At 46.9% G+C, this 13,614-nt stretch overlaps 1 protein-coding gene across 1 annotated transcript in view; it reads left to right on the top strand.

Annotated features, from left to right (window-relative positions):
- Positions 1 to 13,614, top strand: part of LOC139047075 (calcium-activated chloride channel regulator 1-like) — a 179,736-nt gene that overhangs the window by 57,472 nt on the left and 108,650 nt on the right. Inside the window, exons 7-8 of the mRNA XM_070521025.1 lie at positions 6,281 to 6,395; positions 8,950 to 9,177. Of these exons, the coding sequence (XP_070377126.1) occupies positions 6,281 to 6,395; positions 8,950 to 9,177 (343 nt within the window). The remainder of the gene's footprint in view (positions 1 to 6,280; positions 6,396 to 8,949; positions 9,178 to 13,614) is intronic.

The raw sequence follows: 13,614 nt of genomic DNA, 5'->3' as shown, positions 1-13,614 counted from the left end.
GTTGCGTGAGTGAACATCTACCCTTGATGCGTCTCGATGATCCCCTTGTCCAAAGGAGGCGTGCTATTTTACAACCTTAGGCCTGCTTTCAGGCTACTGGCATGTGCCAACGTGGCATGTACCATATGCGCGGAACGTAGGACGTGATGTTTTTGCGCTGGATTGAATGTTAAATTCAATTGACTTTTACGACTGGTGCGAGAGCGCTTGGCATGTTGGTCAAATAACAAAGCTCAGGTGGTAACAGTATAAAAACAGTCGGTGCAGTAGTATGGCTTCCACGTTCGTTCATTCATTCAAATAACTTTACTCAGTGCCCTGCGATTTGGTGGGGTGGGCCTGGACCCCGCCTATGTTTCAGCCAAGGGTTGTTGGCCCTTGGCAGCTTCCTCGGCTCGCTGGACGGCCCAGAGTTGGTGCTGCAGGTCCGAGCTGAGCAACGCAGACTCCCAGCGCGAGCGGAGGCTGTCGCTGTTTGAGGCTGCATCGCCGTTACCCCGTATTACAGCCGTACATTCCCATAGGATATGATCCAGGGTGGCTATAGAGTTGCAATGTGTGCACTTGTCGGTTGGGTATAAATCTGGGTGTATTAGGTGCATGATAGCTGGACTCAGATATGATCTGTTCTGTAACTGCTGCCATTCTACAGACTGGTCTTTGCTTAATTTTGGGTGCGGTGGCGGGAATGTTGTACGCCTCTGCAATCTATGGTGTTGTGTAATCTCGTGAAATTCGGTCATTCGATCGTCCCACTCCCACTCATTGGTAGTCGGTGAGGCGGGGTTACCCGAGGCTCGGTCTGTAAGTTCTCGAGCCATGCGGTGCGCCACCTCATTGCTTCCGTCTGGTAGTATGTGAGCGGGTGTCCAGATGAGATCGATATTTTTGTCGCGGTTATTAGCTAATTTCAGGAGTCGTAGTGCCTCTGGGGAGATTCGACCGTTGGCGAAGTTTCGTATGGCGGTCTGGGAATCACTTATAATCACGCCTGCTGGTGTTTGTGCTATGGCTAGCGCATTAGCTATTTCCACTGCGGTTTCTGCATGTGGCGTGTTAACTGTAGCGCTCGTCATGCATTTTCCCTCGTAATTTATCACCACTGCTGTGTAGGCGCGCTTGTGTCTGTATCTAGCTGTGTCTACAAATGTGGTGTCCTTGCTGTTACCGAATTTCTTTTGTATATTGCGTGCTCTGCTTTCGCGTCTACCCTGATTGTGGGTAGGATGTATATTCTTGGGTATCGGAGGGATGGTTATCATGTCTCTGATGTGCCTGGGCATATCTACTTTGACGCCATGTTGGGTATGATACTTTATACCTAGGCGATCCAATATTTGCCTGCCGGATTTAGTTTTGGACAGGCGTTCGTACTGTGCTATTCGTCGTGCCTCGATTAGCTCATCCAGTGTATTGTGGAGACCTAGCTGCAGTAGTCTATCGTTGCTGGTGGTGATGGAGAGTCCGATTGCTTGCGTGTAGATTTTTCTGATTAAGCAGTCTTATTTGTATTTTTCTGATGAGTACCATCGCAGGTACGGTGCCACGTATACTATACGGCTTATTATGAACGCTTGGACTACTTGAATCAGATTGCCTTCTTTCATCCCACTATGTTTGTTGGCTATTCGTTTAGGTAGCCGCATGATTTGAGATGTTATATTGGCGAATTTGCGTATGGTCTCTCCATTGTAGCCGTTATTTTCAATGGTGAGGCCCAATGCTTTGATCTTGTCAACCTTGGGTATGGGCATACCTTCTGCCGTAGTTAGCTGAATTTCCGGATTGTGTCGTTCCTCGTAGTTGCGTGGTTTTCGGCCACGTCGCGACAGTACATAAATGAGGAGCTCAGATTTCTCTGCCGAGCACGCCAGTCCGGTTCCTGCTAGGTATTGTTCAACTGCTTCTATGGCACGTTGTAATGTGTTTTCATCCTGTCCATCCTTGCCATCGCTCACCCAGAGGGTGATATCGTCGGCGTAGATGGTATGATTGAGGCCATCGATTTCCTGTGACTTTGCTGGTAATCCAATAAGAGCCAAGTTAAACAGCATCGGTGATATTACTGAACCTTGGGGTGTACCTGTGCTTCCGATCTGTAGTTCTTCGGAGTTAAGCTCCCCTATCTTAATGTGTGCCTTCCTGTTGGTAAGGAAGTCTCGTATATAACTGTATACTCGCTGGCCTAGGCCTACCTCATTTATTCTATTTAGTATTGTTTCGTGGGTAACACTGTCAAAAGCTTTCTGTAAGTCCAATCCTAGGATAGCTTTGGTGTTCCGACCTGTGTCATCTGTAATTTGATGCTTAAGTTGGAGCATTGCATCCTGTGTGGCCAAATTTCTCCGGAAGCCCAACATTGTAGCGGGGTGAACGGCGTTATTCTCGAGACAGTTGGTGAGTCTCGTTAGGACAACGTGCTCCATGAGCATGCCCACACAGTACGTGAGTGAAATGGGTCTCAGGTTCTCCAAATGTAGCCGCTTGCCTGGTTTAGGTATTAGAATAATCTGGGCCGTTTTCCATTGTTGTGGTATTGTACCGGATTGCCAACATTCGTTCATATACTTGGTAAGTTCTTCTAGAGAGGCATCATCGAGATTTCGGATCGTCTTTTTTGTTATTCCGTCCAGTCCCGGCGCGGATTAAGTGTTAAGCTTTTGTAGAGCTGCTCTCAATTCCGCCTCGCTTATCTCTTCGTCTAATTGTCTGTTTTTGGTACCTGTGTAATCTGGGTGAATTGTTGGCTTAGCCCGAGATAAATACCTTGCGGCTATCTCATTGACAAAAGCTGCTTCAGTTTTGTCATATGCATGTAAGATTATGTTTATGTTTTGCCTGTACGTGGCTTTACTTTCCTCGGGATCCAAAAGGTGCTTGAGGAAGTTCCACGTTCTAGACAATCCTAATTCATTATCCATATTGGTGCATGTTGCTTCTTATTGCTGGTTACAGAGTTGTTGTGCGTATGCTTCTATATCTCTGTTAAGCCGGGCCAGCCTGCGTCGGAGCGTCCTGTTGTGTCTCAGAGTTTTCCATCTCATCAAGAGACCTTCTTTAGCTTCCCACATATGTGGGAGTTTACTGTTTACCTGTTTCATTTGCGCGTCCTGGGGGATTACTTGTGTGGCTGCGTTAAGATCCTGCTTAAGCTGCGTGCTCTAGTACACGATGTCTGTGATAGTATAATTTTTCCTGCGAATTTGTCTGAGTTTGTTCCAGGCTACAATTTTCAGCGGTTTGCCCTTAGATTTGCTTGGCCCTCTTTTAGCAGTGATTTCGAGGATGTTATGATCGCTGCCTAGATCCTGTTGGGCGTTAATCCATTTCGCATCCTTAATGTTCTTTGTAAAGGTGAGATCTGGCGTAGTGTCCACACTAACACTAGACTCCCGCCACGTAGATGCTGACGGGTCTGTGATGAGGGTAAGGCCCTCTTGTTGTGCGTCTAGCCATAGGTGCCTACCTTTGGGCTTTTCAAATTTGTATCCCCATGCTGCGTGCAGAGCATTGAAACTCCCCCAGTCACTAAGGCTCTGCCTTCTGTGATAGTGAGAGTCTTGTGGAGAAGTAATCGGAAATTAGGACGTTTGTTTCTTGGGTTACTATAAACATTAAGGAGAAATAGACTTTGATTGTTTTTTCTGGTAGGTATTAACTGGATTATTATATTGTCTACATCCGCAATGCTTGTATCATGCTGAACGACCATGTATGTACGTTTGACTAGAATGCTGACAGCTCTCGTCTCCCCGTCGGCACTACAGAATGATCTATAACCAGATAATTTGACCTTACAGTGTGGCTCCTGTAGCATTATGACATCAGGATGTTCCTTATTGATTAGGTGTTGACGTAAGTGGGATCTTTTTCTATTGTATCCGCGACAATTCCATTGCCAGATAGTATAACGGTCGTGTCGATCCATGGCGGCAGTTACAGTTTTCCAGCTCCCTCCACCGTTGGTGTCGAGGGTTTATTATACGGTTTACTGGTTGTTTTGATGGGGCCGCCTCCACTGGTTTGTGGTCTCCAGGATTTCATACGAGATTCAATGTCGGTAAATTTTGCAGCGATTGCGTTAAATTGTTGTTGTATTTGCGTCATAATAGCCTGTGTAACTTGCTGGGTAATTGGCGCACCCAGGTCTTTAGAGCTTGTATCTATGATGTCTAGTTTGTTTTCTAGAACATCAATTTTGCTTTCAAGTTCATTCTGTATTTTTTCAAGGGATTTAACGGACTTGGTCTTTTTAACTGTGGTCGTCTCGTTATCGTCCGTGGCCTTGCGCTTGGCTGGGGTGTTTGCCTCTTCCATATCTGCCTCTTTTTCCGCAATAATATCTAGTGTAATACCCCGCCCGTTTTTAAGAGTAATGTTTTCTTTCCGCAGTCTACTGTTTTCTTCTTCTAGAGCGACAATCCACTGATGATGTTCTAGCATCATTTGTTTCACCTTTGCTAGTTCTTTTTCTAACTCTCTATTTCTAGTGTTAGGCGCAGCCTCTGCCTCCGCGCGCGCCCGGGAAGCTACGCCAGCCCAGCTCACCTGTGATGGGGGTCCGGTGGTGTAGTCGCAGGCCCTTGCTGTTGCCAACGGTCTGTGGTGGCTTGATTGGGCTGCCATTGCGGGGTCGGGACCTTCACCTTGGTCGGTTGCCGGAGCGTGATCTGCTTCTGGCTCTTCTGTTCCTGCTGGCTGTACTTCGCCTTCTTGGTTTATCGCCGTAGTTTTCGCATTACACTTGTTCTTCTCTCCGGGCACGTTCCCATCTTCGTCTTTTGACGAAGTATGGGATGCGTTACCTTGCTTGGCATCGTTTATCCGCAGTCGGGTGGTCTTTTTCACATAGTTGGCATTCTGCTTTGGATTCTTGGTGCCGCAACTCCGGCAGATTTTATCAGTAGGATTGGGGCATACGTCCGCTCGGTGACCAAGTCTTCCGCGTTCGTAACAGCATCGAACGAGCTGCGCATCGAACGAGCTCAGCTCGTTCGACGCGCACTTTTTGCAAAACAATTTGGCTTCCACAGCTTGTTTTATATTGAAGATAAATTTGCTACATTTGTGCACACCCCAATAAATGCAGCAATACCATCGCAGCCAGAAAACAAGCGCAAACATGTAAAAAACGCGAGGGAAAAATTAATCAGCCATAGGCACATGCCGACCTAAAAATTGAGCACCACTCTCCAGGCACTGTTTACCAAACCTAAATGGTTAACAGCCTGCACAGACGGAGACAGAGTGAGGAACAAAGCTGCTCGGCGCTAATTAGCGCTGTGTCCTGTTCTTCCTCGCTCTGTCCCCGTCTATGTGCGTTTTCAACCCTTTAAGGTGCTTTTCCAAATAGTGCACCGAAGTATCCTTGCTTATGAAAAGTTTAATCAAAACTGTAATTTTGGATGCAGGGGCAGTATGTTTAATTATTTGCTGGCTCTAGGTTAATGCATGCTCGGTCGCTTAACGCGATGCAAAAAGAAAGTATGTATCCAATCGGTGTTCAGATGACACAAACTGAAGCTGATTAATACGAGCGCTTACAACATGCGTTCCATGCACAACAGCATTTCTAACCATCACGATTACCTGCCTGCCAGTGAAGATGACCAGACGTGTTCATCCCCAACCGCTGAACCACGCGACTGTCAATTATACTTTCTCCTTGATCGGTTCCCTTTACTGTGACACTGTTTGCTAGGGAACCTAAATCCAAGCACATGACTACCATACAGACTGTGCTGTATCCAGGGCCGCCGCGCAACCTAGAAGCTGGCTGATCCTGGAAATAATGAGTTGTACGCTACACCAGTTTACTGGGCGATACACTTACAATGGAGATATACGAAACCCGCAAACTTAGGAAAGTCGGCTAGAAAGGTTTCTTTTGTTGGAGGAATCGCGCTCTTGGTGACGTACATTTGTTCCAAGAGCATATATATAGATAATTTTTTACATCACTGCGTCATTCCATAGAAAACAAGGCCTGCAGCCGTGACACCAGGAAAAATTGTGAGAAAAGGTGCTGTGTTCATATGTGTGACCTTTCCGGCAAGAGAGTAGCCGCATATATCAGTATCAGCCACTAAATCATAGTCATGGTCATAGTCAGTCAAACTCAGGGTTCGCAAAAAAATCGCTTTCCATGGTGGCCACAATGCTCGTGGCGCTACTCATACTCACCTGCCTTAACCTTTGTTGGCCGTTATCACAATTTTGCAATGTCGATATCTATTACTGTCAAGTGACAGGTGCACTGTGTTTTCATCGTTGCCTTCAGTCTTCCTCCAGCCAACATGTCCAAGCCCGTCGTGGTGGAATTTGATGAAATTCAGATGAAACCTCGAACGAGCCTGCGAGCTGTCCTGGTCCTTGACCTTTCCAAGAGTATGAAGGTGAAAGCTTTTGCTCCTTGCGGTATTTCATAATAGTAACTTTTCAGAATATTGCGCGAATTGAAAGGAACGAGTTCGAATACTTCAAGTGATATTCTAGGTAGGTTAAGCGATTACTGGTCAGTAATTTCACATCATGAAATATTCTGCGGAAATATAAGCTCGAATAACCTTGTTTATTAGGCAATCTTGTTTTTCGAGTATACGTAAAGCGGTGTCCTTGGTACCGTGCCTGTACCTCATACAAGTGGCTGTAAACTACCGTGCTAGAGCAGCGATACCGTAATCTTTTATTTTTAAGGCTATCACAGCAGCGTCTACGCAGGCACATCGGCCGAACTGAACGACCCTAGGAGTAAATAAAAGAGCGAGCACGCAGTTTTCTGGCACTCAGTTACCCACACATTCCTCTGCGCAAAAAAGTGTGAGCTTTGATCTTGCCTAAGACTTTACGCAGTGCCGCGGAAGCTTACATAGTGGTGAAGCTTTAGGCTAATAATTCAATGCGATAGAAAAAAGGAAATTCTCTTTCGCCTTCGATGTGGGATCACGCTCTAAACGTTTCGACAAAATTTGCGAACCGTGCACCTCACGGAGAGGTTTTCCAGAACAATATCTCATGGCGCCAAACAAAGCATTTGCACGAAGAACTTTAGAAACGACTATCAAAAGAAGATTACAAGGCAGAATTCTGTAACGTCATCGAGTCGAGTCTCATGTCTTTACAAAGGCTGAATGAAATGTGTTTCCATAATTGCTGTTGATGCAGAAGGAACTAGGGTTTCTGGACACCAGTGGAAGATAGCGCGCATGATTGATTACATATATCATTACACGCGCGGAGTATTGATTGTACTTCCTAAATGTGTCAGAAAAATATACTTTATTGTCTTGGCAGTCGTGTGGGCAAGTGTAAATGAAATTGTAAAGGTTAGCGTGCCGAAACCATCATGTCCCTTCTATAGACATCATAGTAAGGTCGCTTCAAATACATTTGCTTACGGTGGCCCTTTCACGTGCGCCAACGTGATTGATGGTGAGACCCCGTGATGGGTGCAGGAGTCTCATGGCACAGGGCACTCTTCAGAAGGTAAGAACTCTCGACTATTCCTAAGGGGCACGTTAAATAACCACCGCTGCCGGAAATTGTGCCCATGACGTCGTCCGCTGCTGATATCGAGGTAGTGGGTACGAGGCCCAGCGGCCGCTGAACAGTGCATCGCCAGGGCGCTACAATGACAGGTGTTTGCTCTCATTTTCGGCCTAAGTTGTGAATTATGCCCTATTCACTGTTTGGTGGGAATGGATGAAGGTCACGTTATTGAGCAATGTGTTCGTTCTCTGTACTAATAGTCATGTAAAATTCTTCTCAGTTTTAGCAGCCAAGGTATAGATTACAAAAAAAAAATTAAATTTACCCTACATTTGGTACGTCTGCCCTAATTTTTCCTATTGAGGTACTGACATCGAAGTTGATTGCGCTGTTCTGGACGTGTGATTTCTCCTTGCGTTACAGAGAAGCCCTTTATTTGGTCCCTGTGCCGCCGTTGTCGGAGTTCACTAAAACTATCATCATCAGCAGCAAAGAATCGAGCGTCGTCCTCACTGCAGCATAGAGTTTTGCTGTTGTTGTCATGAGGAGGCCGCGTATACCGGGGGTATGAGTCATTCATTGTGTTACGTGACGGACAGACTTAATTTTGCAGCCGTTTAATTTTGAACATTCCCAAACGACAATACCGCGCGGATGCTGCTAACCACGCCACAGAGCAAACTGAGACGTCGAACGCAAACGACAGCAGCAGACTGCCGTCACACCGTCACTGACGTCGTTCTCTCCGTCGCAGCCAAATGTTCATGTAACCTCACTAAGAAACACAAAGACGTCAATTATCAAAACAATTGCCGCACCCGCATCTCCAGCGGTGAACCTTGCGCCCACTACGAGGAGCTTTGGATTAGGGGTTCCACACATTCCATCCCAGGTAAAACTATGGAAAGGCGACGAGTAGTGCGTACTCCTCAGGAAAAAGCTGCCTACCGCGCGCGTCAGCGAGAATTGACTCGTGAACGAGTTCGTCATCGTAGGGTCGGTACAGAGCTGTGCGCTGCAGAAACCTCATGCGCAAGAAGTAAGCACTGGGAGAACCTTAAAAAAAAGAACTCCTAATATATGCTCACCACGCCATGCACGCAAAAGCAAAAATTAGCCTAAAGAATGGTGAAACAAAATATTTAGAGCACAGCCTGCTTGCGAAGTTTTCCTTGCGTGGTGTTCCACTCGGTGTAACTGACACAGCTTCGCCTTTGACCGTCTTCATGGACTGCAAAGGGCGGTGATTTTTTCGTCTATAACTGCCTTTAGAGCTACACGTAGAGGTGCCTTTTGTCCTTCTCGTTAAGCCGCATGACCTATCCCCGTTTCTTTTTTATTCTGTAGGGAACTTTCTGTTGCAATAGTGATGCCCAATCGAATTAAATCAATTACGTACCGCCCTCCTAGACGACCGCGTATGCCGGACAATTTCTGCATTTCATGCCGTCTACGTTGCAGGCACACAAACGACTGGAAACCCTAAAAGATTTTCTCGACGACTTCCTCCCGACTTTGCTCGACGACTTCGTACAGCTCGCCATTGTCACGTTCAGCAGAGTCGCGAAGGTCCTGCACCCCATGATGGCTGTCAATCACCAAACGGTAGAAGGCTTTCGAGATGCTGTGAAGAACATGTCGGCGGTGGCCCGTACCTGCATAGGGTGTGGACTTCAGCGCGCTCTGGAGGTACGCATTTATGCAGTCTTGCATTACCCGTCTTTTCAAAATTCAAGCAGGAGATGTCCAATATCAACACCGATATTGTTAACAATTCCAATAGAAATTAACAGCGTTTGCCTCAAACGATAACTACAAATATCGTTTTCTTAAGCCTGGTAGTTCTAATTACTAATAAAGAAAGCGAGCGCTTCCTCTATGTACGGAAAGCAGTAGCTAGCCTGACGCAATAGACCAGACACACGAGTTCTCATTGGGTTTCTTGGGCATACCTCACGGGGATTAGAAATGTACTTTCCCAAAACCAACACTCACCCGGGTAAAATCCGTCATATTTGCTTGGTAAACTAGGGTCTCTGCACTATTGTTTGTGCAGTATTATTCCATGTCGATGCGCAGCAGTTGTATTGCTTACCGAGTTGCAAGATCATCTGCCACGTCGTACAGCCCGCGGTTGAATTCGTACACTGTCTTTCGCCTGTGTTACAATTTTGAAACCTTGTATTACAAGGTACTCATCAGGAATAGCTTTTTACAGCATTTGGGTGGATGTTTATATATAATAATTGTAATCCTATGTTCGGTAGGTAGCGGTAAGTTCAGTGCATAATTACTCCTTCCTTCACTACGAGCACGCTACAAGCACCCAACACCGCGGCCAGCTGACTTAAAGCGAAGGTCTCTGCCAGAAGGTTAGATCGCCAGGGTAGCGCGCGTTTTATTATGATAGCAATTATGTGGACAGCCCAGGCTCATTTCTGCAGTCGGCGTCGCTGTCGCCGTGAGGTTCCGTAAAAGTGCAATTGCGATAAAAGCATTGCCGAGCGCGCTTTGGTGTATATGCGGTTTAAAGCGTGCGATGGTGCGCCGGCGATTGCAGCTCAATCTCGCACACTCAACCGCGGAAAGCAGGAAGGAATCGCGCCCAAAGCTTCAGGGGAGGGTGGAGAAAAGGGAAGGCGTGTTCTACTCCGGGCAGCGCGGGTGGCCGAGCGCGCCCGGCCGCGTATACTGAAAATACATTCCGTAGGCGCCGGTGGGATGAGGGGGGGGGGGGGTGCAGTCAGAGCTGGGTGCCTGTTGGCTCTCGCCGCAGGCCACTTCCGCTAGCATGGCGGCCTCAGGGGACGCGGTTTCCACCGTTGCCGGCAAAATTTAGGTTTGCTTACGCTCCTCCGCTGGGCTCCCGCCACGGTGAACGCGATACAGTTATCTGATGCAGCAGTCGGCACTTACACCGGTTTGGTGATAGGAGCGCGCATCACTTGCATCGTGCTGTATGCAAGGCACGTGAAGCAACTTGAAATGCTTCATGAAGCGTCTGTGCAACGTTGCGCTAAGGCTGTGTGCAGGCATTTGACAACACTACACCTCGATGCCGAAAGCCGCGTCACTCCGTTTTCAACGACGCTGAAAAAGCATTCATGCGTAATGCAGACACGCGCCAGCGAAGTGGAAGAAGACGGCCCCGTGATCAAGAGGCCATGTGTTGATGAGAGAACAATAACGACGACACGGTAAGGTTGTGTTGCAGTTCCAAATGGATATTTCCGAGAACACTAGCACGATCGGGTAAGACTTAACGCTGTATACGTTACGCGCACTTGTCCAAAACAATTCCGCGCCGCACAGACTTACTGAATTCATACCACACCGAATGAGAATTGTGCATATATTTTCAGGTGTGCGTCCATAAGCCTTCAAAGCGTGCTTCAAACCATAAGCACTTTCTTGCTGCCTGACCATACCTCTTACCTGACTTACCTGACCATACTAGCGTTCTGGAAAATATGCACTTTAAATTGCAACAAAGGCTTGCTGTGTCATCGTTATTGTGGTGGCCTCAACACATAGCTCCATAATCTAGCCGCCGTCTTCTTCCTTCTCGCTGGGGCGCATGTCCACTTTCCACACGAGTGCTTTTTTACCGTCATTGAAACTGGATCGCCAGGCTTTCGAAAGGCTGGCGTAGCGTTGTCAAAGGCCTGCACACAACCCTCCCGCAGTGTTGGACAGCCGTTTCTTGAAGCATTTCAAGTTGCTTCACGTTCCTCGGATACACCACAAAGGAAATGTCTGGCGCTCCACTAATCAAATGAGTGTCAGTGCCCTCTGCTGCATCGCATTAGGCGTGGTGCCAGGCCATCGTTGGAGCGTAAACAAAACCTAAATCTCAGAGGCAAAGTCGGAGGCCGTGGCCCTGGTTGCCGCCATCATAGCGGAAGTGGCCTGTGGCGAGAGCCAATAGGCGCGCAGCTCTGAACCCCCTGCGCCAAGAGGATACGTTCTCCATACACGCGGCCGGGTCGGTGTATCATTGAACCTATGTGCGACGAGTACAGAATCCGTGCCGCACTGTCCTTTCGCGGCGTACTTCGCGTTAATAAGGGCAGCTGCGCGAAGGTCTATTCGCTCGCTGCTGCTGCCGCATTCCCGCGCTTACCAGCGTTTTGACAGTGAGTTTCGGCGGTCAGCGAGTGAGATATCTTCACGTTGGCTTCTGCAAACGTGACAGCATGCTTCGAAATGTGTAAGTATGCCTATGTTCTCGAGCTTATATGGCCGGTAACATGTTATACGGCCGGTAACAAGTTCACATTGCTGTGGACTAATTTGCTGTCGCAACTGATCCTTCACCTTTCGGGCGAAACTGCGACTTTTTTTACAAAGTAACGATTATTTACTTGTTTATTTAGTTACAGTCTCAATATTTCCACGATATTTCCACTCTCACTTCTTAGACATAGTAGACAGACATATGATTGATGAAGTTGTGTTTATACAATGAACCATGAATTATGTACATATGTGCAACTATTTTAATACAAACTAATTTCGCATGAACGTTAAATGTATATCTCTATAACGATATTTGTTTCCACATAGTAGACATCGAAAATGCAAAGTATCTTCAGTACACTGGCTACATATTCGTAGTGAAATGAACAATGGTAAAAAACGATAAACGTGCAGAATAACAGCACCAATTTTCGATATAATATATTTAGGTGAACATGTGGATGATTGTGAAGGAAAATAAATATTTTAGTCAACATATCATATCTATAAGGTGAAGAAATCAGCTTCTGATAGCGGGCTAGTTACTGATATAGCTAGTTAAACTGGCGCAGAACACAGGGAAACAACGCAAAATATAAAAGTGTTGTTAGAGCAAAAGTAGTGCATTATATGCATGATCATAGGGAGTTTTGTGGGATGTAGAAAAGGAAACCTATGCTGGGGCGCCTAGATTTAGTTTTTTGTGTTGGTGTAGGAATTTTCCGCAAGCTCATTTTGCTCGAAGCGTCGATGTTGCGTGTTACGATTAGGAATGCGCTTAGTCGAGCACGCTCGTTAAGACTAGCAGTGTCCTAAAGCACCCGAGGTGTAAGTTGATCATTTGAAACTGTCGGCACCTACATTTCACCCAGGCGATGAGCTGACGTGCTGAAAATTGGAGAGGTTTGGGGAGATCTTTGTGTTTCTAGGTTGACCGAAGATTGCGTGGTTTAAAGTTATGTCTTTATGGATAACAGTAGGTTTTCTTGTGAAGGTTTCTCAAAATTCGAAAGAATTGGAAATGTTCTCACATACAAAAAAATTCGATGCATGAAGTCTTCTAGGGTTCGATGAAAAGGACATTTATCTAGCGTAATAAATTAGGAGGGCTGCCCAGTTAAAAGCAGTCTGCTAAGAGTTGCTGAAGAAGCGCGTTATGAAGTTGCGTACCGTACCACAGCGGCTGTGTCATGTTCACCGCATTGGTACAAGGACCGCTAGGTGGTGGTGCATTGCTGGTGCGAGAGGACGGCTAGAGACCGATTAAATGAACCAACAAGGGACCTCGGAACGCTATAAGGCCTGGCTTGATAGATCGTAGATTTTCATTTAGGTGGATCAGTTGTCTCCAGGCGTTTTTCTGCCGAACACCAGCCGCTTATTTCACGTCACCGACCTTCAATAAGTTGAGTTATCTCATGGACACTGGGGCAGAGGGGTGCGCAATCCCTCCTACGCTGGGGGACCTCCACTGACGCCTCACAACCTCACCTGTTACCGCCGTGAACAGTACGAACATATGGGCCTACGGATAAAAGCCTGTCACCCTTGACATTGGCTTGCGAAGAACACCCAGAGGGATCGTTTTGATAGCGTGAAGCGTATAGCAATTATTCTTTTGGATTTACTCAGGCATTTAAGGCTTGTGGTCGATTTCCACCGTAGCCGTCTCCTGGATTCCGAGACTAACCTATCGGTTGAAGGCGTCACATCCCGTTCGCCACTCTTGCGGCGCGTACAAGCACATGCCAAAGCCTCACCATCATGTTCTTCATTTCTCGAAGAGTTTACAGATCTCTTCCGTGTGCCTTGTATTGAAGAAGTGGTGCGACATGACGTAACCCATCACATTGGGGTTTAGGTTGTACCAGTTCTTGCAAGTCCTCA

Source organism: Dermacentor albipictus, chromosome 6 (genome assembly GCF_038994185.2).
Source record: "Dermacentor albipictus isolate Rhodes 1998 colony chromosome 6, USDA_Dalb.pri_finalv2, whole genome shotgun sequence".
Taxonomy (NCBI): domain Eukaryota; kingdom Metazoa; phylum Arthropoda; class Arachnida; order Ixodida; family Ixodidae; genus Dermacentor; species Dermacentor albipictus.
Note: the sequence above shows the minus strand (reverse complement) of the source record. Positions and strands in the feature narration are given on the sequence as shown.